The sequence below is a fragment of the Anabas testudineus genome, chromosome 14 (genome assembly GCF_900324465.2).
Source record: "Anabas testudineus chromosome 14, fAnaTes1.2, whole genome shotgun sequence".
Classification (NCBI taxonomy): Eukaryota; Metazoa; Chordata; class Actinopteri; order Anabantiformes; family Anabantidae; genus Anabas; species Anabas testudineus.
The window spans coordinates 4943913-4956412 of NC_046623.1; the positions used below are offsets into that span (position 1 = coordinate 4943913).

General features: G+C 40.3%; 3 protein-coding genes across 5 annotated transcripts in view; 1 reads left to right on the forward strand and 2 right to left on the reverse strand.

The window, feature by feature from the left end:
• Window positions 1-1309: 1309 nt before the first annotated feature.
• LOC113169214 (ER membrane protein complex subunit 6-like) lies at window positions 1310-3158 on the forward strand. Its single transcript, XM_026370433.1, is given in 3 exon segments — window positions 1310-1493; window positions 2375-2583; window positions 2585-3158. Coding segments are annotated over 2 exon segments (333 nt in total). The 5' UTR covers window positions 1310-1493; window positions 2375-2406; the 3' UTR covers window positions 2741-3158.
• Window positions 3159-3191: 33 nt separating this feature from the next.
• On the reverse strand, window positions 3192-8414 carry LOC113169209 (P2X purinoceptor 5-like). The gene is made up of 12 exons (XM_026370427.1): window positions 8249-8414; window positions 7488-7638; window positions 7191-7262; window positions 7027-7102; window positions 6716-6800; window positions 6452-6532; window positions 5640-5781; window positions 4878-5011; window positions 4668-4761; window positions 4523-4588; window positions 4275-4363; window positions 3192-4162 (listed from the first exon to the last, which is right to left on the reverse strand). The coding sequence occupies exons 1-12, from the start codon at window positions 8377-8379 to the stop codon at window positions 3901-3903; spliced, it is 1383 nt and encodes a 460-aa protein (XP_026226212.1). The 5' UTR covers window positions 8380-8414; the 3' UTR covers window positions 3192-3900.
• A 1796-nt stretch (window positions 8415-10210) lies between these two features.
• LOC113169211 (polyubiquitin-C) overlaps window positions 10211-12500 on the reverse strand; it is a 5596-nt gene continuing 3306 nt past the window's right edge. The window contains exons 1-2 of one of the 3 annotated variants that reach the window (XM_026370429.1): window positions 11496-11646; window positions 10211-10746 (exon numbers count right to left, since the gene is read on the reverse strand). In XM_026370429.1, the coding sequence (XP_026226214.1) occupies window positions 10275-10736 (462 nt within the window). In that variant the 5' untranslated portion in view covers window positions 10737-10746; window positions 11496-11646 and the 3' untranslated portion in view covers window positions 10211-10274. Of the gene's footprint in view, window positions 10747-11495; window positions 11647-12500 lie in introns of those variants that run through there. The other 2 variants (XM_026370430.1, XM_033326321.1) reach the window with 2 other exon arrangements.

Genomic DNA, 12500 nt, shown 5'->3' on the forward strand with positions numbered 1-12500 from the left:
TTTTACCTTTAGTTGCTAATTTCTTTGCAGATGTAGATTGTTACAGTAATACAGACTATAACCAACTATTAACATGTCTTAACAAGGTCTGAATGTTTTAGATGTCTGCACAAACCTTTTTCATGAGGCAAACATGGAACAAATTTGAGCTAGACTTTTACATTCATGTTAACAACAGCATCAAGTTCAATAGTGTTAAACGAATTTGATGGTTCTTCTACTTGTAGTGGAGTAGTTCTTGTACCAAGTATTGAGTCTGTACACTTCTGCCAACACTAAGAATCAATACAGTAAATGACTCATTTAGCACATTTCCTATCCCATGAAATCCACTTGTTGTGAAGATGTGCTGCCTCCCTGCTGCACTGTGGTCTGTGTGCAGGTAATAATCTTACTACTACTACTACTGATCTTACTTACTACTCTTTGCTTTCCAGAATAAAACCCCGTGCATCTGTCCAGACAGCCCGATCCTCACAACATGCTGCAGTTTGTCTCTGGGCAGCAGGTTAATGCACCGGTTCAGTGTGTCTATGATCCGGCCAGTATCTTGCTCTTTCGCCTGAGGGGCAGAGGAGACACACACACACACACACACACACACACACACACACACACACACACACACACACAGACCTGTTCATATTAAGCAGCTGCAGGGTAAAGTTGTTTGGTGCATCGATGAACTCACCTTTATCCCGCTGTTGTCGATTATATCAGACGCAGCAGGCAACGCGTGACTCGCAGCCACAGCTCTGGAAGCAGTTTCTAATAAAACGACTTTTACCGAAGTGGTGCCCACGTCTAAACCCAGGATAAAGGAGGACATGGCTGGTGGTACCACGGTGCCGTGCTCAGCTGCTCACCGCCACGGCAAAGTCACATTGTTGCGTTGAAGTACACGGAGGAAAGCGGACTTTTTTAAAACGATGTTGCCCAGCCAAACACTCTTACTCATGCTTACTCGTGCATTTCGACAGTATGTCGAAATCTAGCAACATGTAACTCACACAATTAAGGGCAAAGTTATGGGCTATGGATATGTTTTTACTCTAGCTTATAAAACCATTTAAAAACATCATTTGAATCAAAACAATGAAAAACACAGATATTTGGCGTATTTATAAAACAAAAACGTATTTATTGCATTAAATGACAATAACGGCAATTATATTTACTTTATTAGAGCTATATTATCCATTTGGTTTTCGTAAAGTTTAAATTTTCAACTCTTTAATGTGCCTAGAACGCACCACGCCGTCGTTTCCTGTTTGATGATTACCGTGTGCTGTACCCACAATGCATTGCGGAGGATAATGGCCGAGCTTGGTTCAGGAGTGTCATCCAAACTAGAATGAATGTGCTGTCCTTGTGCCGCATCAGCTGATATTTCTTGAACTCCGTTAAATATCCAAGTTTAGAAGAGAGCTCTTGCACATTATGTCCTTGTAATCACACCGGGAGAAGCCGACAAATCCCCGCGTTTATCTCCGGTGAGAACCTCTCCTCACTTATCGTCGGAGCTAACGGTGCTAGCTGGCAAATTAGTGCCAATAATGACTAAAGGATAAAAATAAAGCAGGTTAATGTACAGTTGAGCTACGAACAGCTAGAAATGTATTTTACTCGAGTTGTTCTCCATTTTATATGCCTTTCATGCGGTTGACTTTTTCACCGCGTTAAGGCTTTAAATGTATGAGTTAGCTAACATTAATGGTAGGTTGCTTCGTTGCGGTCAGTAACTAGCTAAGCTAATGTGGAACAATGCTGACAGAAGCTATATGTTAATGTCTGTGTCACATTTTAGGTAACTTTAGACATAAAGACATGTACAACCCCTGTATACATTACCAAGTGTTCTCATCTTTTAAATAATTACTAATGTTACATCACGTGATTTAACCACATTATGAAACGTATTAACTCTGCAGTCAAAATGTTGTGAAAGGAAAATACTTTAACATTGTAACCAAAATGTCTCATATATGATCTAATATATATATTATAAGTTGGCACTACTCGACACCACTGGCCCCTGTCAGTGTCATGATAGGTTGTTGTAATATTAGTGTTAGTAGTGACACAGTAATGTATAAGCAGCTTAAATTTGAGTTAATTTTAATGTCAAGTATAACTTTAACTCATCACATTGTGTTATAGGCTTTGGATTTAAAGTCTTGAGCTGTAGAATGAATGTTCTTTACAGCTGTGAAATAAATGTACGGGTACCAGTGCCGTGTTTGATTTGTATATGTAGTGGGGAGGACAGTTGTTTAAAATGAAAGTACATAAGTCAAGTACACTGCTTTAAACCCGTATTTGCTTACAATATCTAATGTTTTTATTGTAAACCTGTATGAATCTCTCTTGTTAGACCAACACTTTCCTGTGAAAGCCAGAGCCAAGATGGCAGCAGTTGTAGCTAAGCGAGAGGGACCACAGTTCATCAGTGAAGTGGCTGTGAGGGGCAACGCCGCCGTGCTGGACTACTGCCGCACTTCTGTGTCTGCTCTTTCTGGAGCAACAGCTGGCATCCTGGGTCTGACGGGACTGTATGGCTTCATTTTTTATTTCCTATCCTCGTTTTCTTCTCTCTCTGCTGCTCATACTCAAGGCCGGACGGCGATGGAACAAATGCTTTAAGTCACGGAGGCCGCTCTTCACTGGAGGCCTTGTTGGAGGTCTTTTTACTTACGTCCTCTTCTGGACTTTCCTCTACGGAATGGTGCACGTTTATTAAATTGATACACCACAAATAACTATTCATTATTTCTGTCTAATGTCACACAAACCAATAATGCTGTTTGCCCTGCTGGTTGTAGATAGGCTATTAGTGAAAGACTTGATTTTTCAATAATCTACTGTTGATATATTGGAGGATGTGTTAATAATAACCATTTACATGGAATAAACTAAATTAAAACTAAAATAACTTTTTATCCCACCTGTGACTGTGAACTTATTTAACCTCTAACTCTAGTCTCTGTGCCCTGTATAATCCAATCCAGAGCAGGTGTCACAGTTATTATAATGTTAGTTGTAATGTAACATGGACAGTTTACATCCTAATGAAGTGTGACATTACATCTCATGTACAATAATATGGTCGGAATAAAACTAATGTCATAACTGATTTAAATAAATACTTGTAAAAGCTGTTTGTTATTCAATTTGTCCATCAGGTTGGGTCAGTTGCTGACTTAGAGTCAACATGAGGCAAATTTATTTGTTTCCAACAGCAAAAAAAAACACTGAATAAATAGAAACAGGAACAATAAACAGGAAAAGGAGTGTTTGCACTTCACCATCCATTAACAGTCAATCTGCACATCAGCAGTGTCAGCACTGAACCAGTTGTCTACTCACAGTATGCTCGTAGCACATTACACACTGCATTCCACAGGTTTAAGTGAACTGTGAATACAACTGTGCTGCAGCATTGCACGGCAGACATCAAAGTCACAATTGGCGCAGTCAACTAGACATGCAGCAAGAAACACAGCAGCAGTTTACCAGTATGTTTAAATACGTAGGTACATGATGTGTCCATATGAAATGCCAATTTCAGTTTAGTATTTTCCTTCTGTTTACATCCATGTTTGTATGTTAATGTATAATTGTAGGTCACGGTATATAGATATCATTATTTATGTACCTGTTTATGTTCCACAGCTCACTTTTGGTTCCTGACTTAGCCACTCAATACCAACCTTGTGTATATCTACGTCTGTGTCTGGGCCCACTTGCACAGCACAGAATATTAACATTTCTCTCGACCAACATATCTTCAAGACAGGCCTCTTAAGTTAGTGGCGTGCCAGCAGGTGTGCCCATAGGCACCCCCTGCAACATGACAAAACATGAGCACTGCAGGTGATTTGTACTGCCTTGACCGCAAACTTAATTTTGTGAAGAGAAAGTGATATGATGCTTTGACTCTGCACTTTGGGGAGAAAGAATAGCAGAGTATCTCTGTCCTGTGTTGCGTGGAATGGTGGGACCTCGATCAGACTGCTGGCCTGCGGTGGGAGAGGAGGCCTCGGCGGGTTCAGCTTCCTCTGGCTTTATGACAGAGTTTCCGGCCTGTTTCTCTGAAGCAGCTTTCCTTGACTTTCTTTCCCGGTGTCCTGCCTTCACATCCTTGTGTTTGGTCCGGTCTTTTCTATTAGACGCAGCATTAGAGAGAGGAGCAAATAAATGTAGCAATCAAGGTTTGGAACATGTTTCATTTAAAACACCACAATGTTATAGTGTAGATATAAAGCAAGTCATACTTAAAATTGATGATTTCAAATTTCCTCTCTCTATAAAAGGAGCTTGTGTTCATCATGTACAGTAGTATCATATCACATGCAAAGGCTCCCTGAAAGAAAAGAAAAATCAATATGATGCAGAAAATCACTATTTTTCTTTACTGGTAGTCATCTAATACCCTCTAGGAGAACAGTAATATTATATTTTTCAAACTCACTACACATTTATACACTTAGACATCAACATAATACTTTAGTAAATTACTTACTGCACCCAGCAGAGCAACACCCGAACCAATGGCTATTATTGTGGGAATAATATTAAATTTCCCAGCCTGCAAAACAATAAAAGATATTTACAACAAGTCTGTTACCAGAATGATGTACTTATATGTGCTCATATCACTGCTGTACCTGGCCATTGATCATTATATCAAAGCGAATTCCAAACACTTTATACAAAGTGCGATACGTTTCACCATCCTGATCCTTGTAATACCTGGCATATCTGTAGGCCACATATTAGTGGATTTAAAGCGTAAAAGATGGAAATAAAACATGTTAGACACAGAGGACACAGTGGGAGAGGTCAGCTGGCGGATTGAGTTCTTCTTAAAGATGCACCTGAAGTTGTATCCTGATGTAATGGAGTTGTTCATGTTCATGTCTAACCGGGTGAAGCTGTACTGTGGATTACAACGTGAAGAATCCTTATCCAGGTCACAGTTCCACTCAATAAGAATACCAACAGACCCGCCCTGATGGACAAAAACAAAGCCGAAATTAATAAATGTAAATATTTAAACATAATGTATGTAATACTCATACCAACCCCCATAATGTATATACTCATAAATTCATATATGCACACTATAGCACTCAGATTAAATGAAAATGTGTTTTCAATAGCTAGTTTGGAATGTCTCTAAACCTCAGAAGTGAACTACATTTTAACAGCTCTGTTAATACACATTGATCAGTATGTCCACAGCTGAATCTAGAGCTGAGATGTAGGTGTAGCTGTAGAACCTCTTACAGTTGCTGCAACAGATTTTCATTACTTCCACAGTCTCCTCAAGAAATGTACAATTATAGTCATGACGTGAAATTAGCCCAGGCTTTTGTTTTCAGATTTTTCCAAGATGCCACACTCACTGTCAAATAATAGGTATGACTTATATTAATAGCTGATTGTTATGTTCAACGAGGACCATAAGTGTGGCCCTCTACAATTACTGTTGCAATCATGAGCAGCCAAATGGGCTTCTTTAATTACTAAATGTCTATCATGGCTTATAATCAAATGACTGTGAGGAAGCCAGGAAGTGAAATCTCCATTATCACTCCCACACAGCATCTTAATTGGCGCATTATTACACTTTGTACCTTAACAGCCATGTCTTGGAAATCGTGTCCAGTCCAGCTGATCAGATCTCCAATGCGGAAGATGGGGCAGTAAGGATGGTGCTCTTTGTCATAGGAGCAACTCTTCAGGTAGTTTCTATCAGAAGTTTCAAGGACGTTAGACCTAAGACATGAAGAACACGCAGCAAATTTGAGAAAAAGTGGAAACAAGTCAAACTTTCACATTGAACATCCACCAAAAGGCTAAAAAACTAAATGTTCATTGATAAAAGAGAAACAGCTGAGTGCTCGGGAGGTAGAAACAAACTATACCAGCCACAAAATTCTCTACACTCATATTGAGCCTTCAATCTCTATATTAGAAACCATTAAAGCCCTCATACTGTCCCCCAACACATATCAACTGTGAGTGCCATGTCAAGTAGCACCCATTAAGAGGGATTTCAGTTACCTGTTATTCCTCATTAAGCTTAAGTAGCATTAGATCTGAGAGGAAACACATGAGAGATGAATCTAAATAGAATAAGATCCTGACTGATAAATTAGCAGCAACTTGTGGCATGTCTCTGCTTTCCTACAGGACTTGAACAGACAACAGCAAAGAGGGCAGCACCCAAACTGATCTGACACCTGTCCTGGGCAAGGGCCGCTGTCAAGGACGTCTCAGATGACTGTTTCACTGTCTCACTGAATGCAACGCACAGGCTGGTATAAATAGAAGGGTCTCTGCACCCTAAAGCTATTTAAAGGAGCCACTGGAACACGTATATGCTCAGCGATCTATATCATGATGGCTTGAAACCACAGGCTCATCAGCAATTAGCACCACTTACTTGGAGAATTCAAACTTTGGAAACCTGATGAAATTCTTGATGTAGATGGTGAAGTTTTCTGCATTGCTCAGTAAGGCCTCTCTGGAAATGAAAGAGACAGGCAGCTGTGTGAGAAAACAACAAATAGAGCTGACAGGCTGTATTAGTAATAAATAGAACCTGTGAAATATCTTGGGCCCTAAGAGGGATCAGAGTGAGTGTGAATGTAGTAGAACAAAATGGCAAATTTCCAAAGGGTTCCGGTACAAGAGGACGGATTCTCACGTGGGTGTTTTGCTGTATTCAACAGGACACCAGGCCTGAATCTCACAGGTCCCAGTACTATTGTAACACAAGCCGGTCTTGATTCCTGATGGAGAGAGAGCAAAGATTCTTGGCTCAGGTACCAAAATTGCAGTATTATGTAGGAATATGGATTAGATCATCAATGATAGGCATTACTAGTAAGTTTGAGATTATCCCTCTCAAACTCACAAACCTGAGGATTGTAGCATTTTGTAAACATGTAAACCTGTCACTCAGTTTAAAACTACTCAGGTTTGTCAGATGGCTGCAGTGCCAGGAGGGGTCCTCACCATGGCCGGATATTACAGTCTCCCCCTCGATACAGTCGTCGTCACTTTGACACCGTCCATTTGGCACTTTGAAACTCTGCGAGGTGAGAATGAAAGACGGCGGACATGAAGATGCAAATGTGTGGACGTGTGCCGACGACAATCCTTGTTTTCTGTGTACTGACCTCAGCACAGAATCCCAGCCGCTGATTCGGGGTCTCTATGTAATTAGTTACCACGAAGAACACCTGCTCACCCTACGAAATACGATTAGGTCCAGACAGTAAAAACGAGAAGCAAAAGGTTAAACAAATTACATGACCCAATAAGTTCAATGTGGGTAAATGTGGTCAGACAGATGCTGAGACAAGTGGACACTCAGTGGCCTGGTAATCTGTCCTGACAGGACATCAGGGTTGTTGAGTAACTTTTTAAATTAAAGTTAAAATAGAATAGATAGATAGATAGATAGATGTGCTCACATTTGGTGGTATGACATAATCCTCAGCACTCCACAGGTACAGCCCTGTCTCAGAGCTGTTGGCCAGTGTGACACCTTTAAGCTTGGTGATGACCGAGGTCTGGATGGCCTCTTCTCTCTCCTGGTACCCTTTCTTCACCACAAACACCCACCTGGCACAGTCGTAGAAACTTATTAGTTATCTCATGTCAGCATGGGTGTGGTCTGCCTGTGATAAACGGCAAAAACTGCCATTAAATGCCCCCCCCCCCCCCCCCCCCCCAGCATGTGGCAGATGAAAGCAGCAGTGCTAATGCAGCAATACGCCTCGGATTACATCACAGAATATTTTAGTGCGTCCACTGGAACTCATGCTGCACGTGAACGCGCATCTGAGGTGACATGAGCAGTGATGGGGAAAATGCATGAAAACACCACCAATCCCAAAAAGCGGTAATAAAACCGAGGAGCAGCTCTCCTCGTGGTGCGGACTGGACTCAATCTGTCATCTTACAGTTCATCCCGACTTTCACAAACAAGTGTCAGACTTTGTTGTTAACCTTCACTTCAAGGTTTCATCCTAGCCATGTAAGGTAACCTGCTTTTCCTACAGCAGCCGGAGACATTCATCAATTCCCCACACACTTTTTAAAAAACAGACAAACCGTGTGGCAGCGTCACTTTAACACCAACAGAGTAGAAACTATTTTTAACTTGGTGGATCACTTTAGAAAAGGTTACTTCAGCCCATGTCTGACACGGGGACCGCGCGGTCCGTCTCACCCGATTATGTATCCGAGCACCGCCAGCTGGTACAGTCGAAATAAAATCCCGATTCTCCTGTTTTCGGCGATGACATATTTCTCTGTCTTGTAATTGAGGAGAGAAAAGAAGAAGCCTCCCCAGCCTGCCATTCCTCCTCCCGCACGGTGTCCCGAGTGAGAGAGCGGCTCCCCGGCTCCCAGCTCATATATACAGCGGGGCAGGCGACAGGCAAACCCCGTGAGAGAGGGGCTGTGACCCCCAGCTCCGACCCTCCACAACACGGGACTTTAAAATAAACGTCTCAATATGATATGTTTGCTTAAATTCATTTTTACTGCTATTTTTATTATTATTTTTACCTGTACATTTAGACTATTTACATTTAGTCTACTCCTTATACCTACAAAAATGATCGGACAAACTATGGATATGTTTATAAAAAGGGAACAAAATTGATGTGGCACCCACTAATATAGTTTTTGTTGCATTTTTTAATATCAAAACACAGCGCCTACATTACCCACAATGCACTGCCAGCTGGTAGTTCAGTGGCGTGTGCTTGTTGTAGCTAAGTTTGAGGAGCAACAGGCTTTTTTCCCCCACAGTTACAAATTTCCAGTCTAGACACTGAAGTTATCATCCTGAATTTATTTATCCATTTTGTTAAAAATACAGGAGCCTAGGATGCTTCAAGATCTGTACACTGAATGTGATGTCAAAGACATGCAGATCATACAGTCTGTACATGTTTCACTCGTCACATCTTCATTAATGTGCACGTATTTAAATAATAATACTACGTACGCTTTTGCTCAGTGTATTTTTACGTCGTCATTTCAGATCATAACGTCCTTTTCATTCTAGTCTTTTGCAGTGTTGTGATTATCTCATCTTCTCTCACCCCCTCCTTCAGCAAACACTCTCTCTCTTTTGCCTTATATGCTGAAACTATTTATTTCTGCATTAAACTGAGCTGATCATCCAGACGAGTAATCACTTTCCATGGCCATGTTAGGCAGCTGTCTCTTTTTACTTAACCTTCAGAAATGGCATCACATCTTTTTGCAGGGTTGAATGCAAAGTTTGTCATTCAACCACAGGAGCAGTTTTATTCTTTCTCCTCAAACATAGAGCCAGAGTTCTGGAGAAATGTCATCAGAAACAATAACAAATCCATGTCATGTTCAAATCATCAATTTAATCACCGTCACTTTTAAAGAGGCCCTGTTGGACAGGAACTGACTTTAAACCACAGATTAGTACAGTGTTGGACTGGGAGCAGTGGTAATTTAGGGATCTAAGGACTGGTGCGACGCTAGTGACCTCTAGTGGTTTCATGTGTTACTTGCCTCTCCGTGTGAGAGGTGTATTCAGAGCAGCAGAGCTCAGTCCCTATTTAACTTACAGAAATCAAACTTGAGAGGATCAACATAACTATTAACCTTGTTTGCTGTTGCTGAAGGAACTCTGTTCTGATTAATATTGACACTGTGCTTTCCAGGAGAAATTCATATAAAAACCCTTTTCCAAATAACTGAAATCCACTGTTGGAGGGATGTTTCTATCAGTCCATTATATAGATTTGAGAGGGAACCTAGTTTAATTTATATTAGTTAAGTAACAGAATCATTGAGGTTACAAATTGAAAATGGAGGAGCACCTAATCTTGGTCAATCCAGGTTTGATGCTCAGCTCATAGCATAGCTGTATTTTGTTTATTGTGGAATATTCAGTTGTTAGTTGTGAAAGAACTAACATGAAGTCAGCATGGGAAGCTAAAAAAGATATGTTAAATAGATATTTAATTATGTTTGCTTAACTTAAACTAGTGAATTTAATAACAATCTCTTAGAAAAGCTGTTTTCACTGCATTTTTTTTTTTGTTTTTTTTTTTTTTTTTAATTTATCACTTCAATACAGCATCTTAACATGGCAGTATTTGAACTCCTATAATGCTCACATAGTAGACAAAACACACTATATGATTCAATCCAATCTTTTATTCACTGAAGTGGTCGTGTAAATCATTAAAACCTGGAAACAATTATTGGCCACCCCTCAGACGCAGGACAAGATGGAGGGTGGACTCCTTCTGGATGTTGTAGTCAGAGAGGGTGCGGCCATCTTCCAGCTGCTTGCCAGCAAAGATCAGCCTCTGCTGGTCAGGGGGAATGCCTTCCTTGTCCTGGATCTTGGCCTTCACGTTCTCAATGGTGTCGCTGGGCTCCACCTCCAGGGTGATGGTCTTACCGGTGAGGGTCTTGACAAAGATCTGCATACCACCCCTCAGACGCAGGACAAGATGGAGGGTGGACTCCTTCTGGATGTTGTAGTCAGAAAGGGTGCGGCCGTCTTCCAGCTGCTTGCCAGCAAAGATCAGCCTCTGCTGGTCAGGAGGAATGCCTTCCTTGTCCTGGATCTTGGCCTTCACATTCTCAATGGTATCACTGGGCTCCACCTCCAAGGTGATGGTCTTACCAGTGAGGGTCTTGACAAAGATCTGCATGTTTGCACCTCTAAAAAAAAGTAATAATAATAATTTCACATTACAAACACTGCTTAACATTGAATGCTACAGCAAATATAAACTTGAATGCTTAACATCTAAAGCAAAGGGTGTTGACCAGTACACTAAAATAATGCCTCTCATAGTAAATACATTATGTTACATCTAAATTATGTCGGCTTACTGAATTATGTCTTACTATTAGAATGATACAGAAATTGTTAAACAGCGTTATAGATGGATGTTTCACGTCTATAACAGACATTGTTCCAATCCCCATTTTATCTTACAACAAGCGATCAAAAAGTAGCTAAATGCTACTTTGTTTTTTACATAAACATACTAGCAGGAAGCCGGTGATTCGAGCACCACCGCCATTTTGAACTAAGCTATTGTTGTTTGCCTTCGTTTTGTTTAGCTAACGTTACCCGCTAATGGACGATGCAGCTAGAAACGGTGTAATGTTACCATTGTTACTAGTTATCAGCAAATGTCTATGACTTTCATGTTCGAAGCAAAAATAAATGAGTTAAGTAAACCTAACTCGTTCATCGTATCGTAAGTAAAATATCAGTGTATTATTTAATTAGATCAAAAACGTTTGCTGTTGATAGCTAGGTTGACATTCAGTCATTGTTAAGCGATTAGCTGCTAAAAGGGGAAAAAAAGATGACAGCGAATACATTCTACATAGTTCGTGAAATAGCAGAAGAAGGAAAAAACATACTGGTCAATGTTTTAACAAATTATTGTACTTACGTTACAGTTTTTCTGACTTGTTGTGATGTTTCCCTGTAGGTTTCCTCCCTCTGACTGCAGTTGCCAGGGGGACCTGATCATATATACCTGGCGACACGACGGTTTAACATTCATCCGCAAATCAAAATAGTCCCAATTTTAGCGTTTATAGGCCTATTTAAGCACATAGTTTAACGCTACTTGCTCTGATTCGAGTACATGTAAATAAATTATACACGTGAAACTACACGAACAATAATGTTGCTTGCGTATAAAAGGGAAAAAAGAGGAATTACATGGCGGATGAAAGAAAAAACTGGGTGACAGCTGCCATGAATAGAGGTACGTCATCATTTACCAAGATGATAAATTACAGGATCGGGGAAAAGAGGTCAAATGTGGAGTATGTCTGAAACTGTGGATCATATTTTATTCAAACTGAACATAAATGTTAACATCGGTAGACCTCTTACACTGAGTGAAATATTCTGCAATCTCCCTAACTAGCCCGAGGCATACTCGGTATTTATGATGCTGCTGCTTAGATACTGTTGTCAAGGTGTTGTCTTAACTGTATGACACATGACTCATATACATTTAAGATCATCATAACACATGCGTCACACATGAACCTAACATCACCTGAGCTTCAGAAATGTGCAACATGTTTAAGTCCCACCAGGTGTTGTGACATCTGGGGTGAATTGTTCTCCAGAAGGCCTATAAATGCTGAATCATCATTAACACAAACAAACAGTGAGAACAAATGTAGGTCTGTCAGAATAAAATAATAATAATAATAATAAAGACATTTAATAGAGTAGTTGTGTGACTAGCTTGATCTGCTGTATGACATTGTTAAAAAGTTATGTATGAGAATAACTGGCTAAACAAGTTATATAATATAGAGCTCTATGAGAAAAATACATGAAGAAAGTTATCGTCAGAGTTTTAAAAAAAAAGTGCCAAGTCAGCAGCTGCTGTATGCATTATGAGATAAATGAGTTTGCCAGGATGAAGAGATCA

Bases quoted from the DNA above. Each gene is read 5' to 3' on its own strand.
- LOC113169209 (XM_026370427.1), bottom strand. From the start codon at position 8,379: ATGGCAGGCTGGGGAGGCTTCTTCTTTTCTCTCCTCAATTACAAGACA. The intron at 7,103-7,190 runs GTCAGTACACAG...CTCACCTCGCAG, and splicing joins GGCTGGGATTCTGTGCTGAG to AGTTTCAAAGTGCCAAATGG. The intron at 4,589-4,667 runs GTACAGCAGTGA...ATTGTTTTGCAG, and splicing joins ATATAATGATCAATGGCCAG to GCTGGGAAATTTAATATTAT.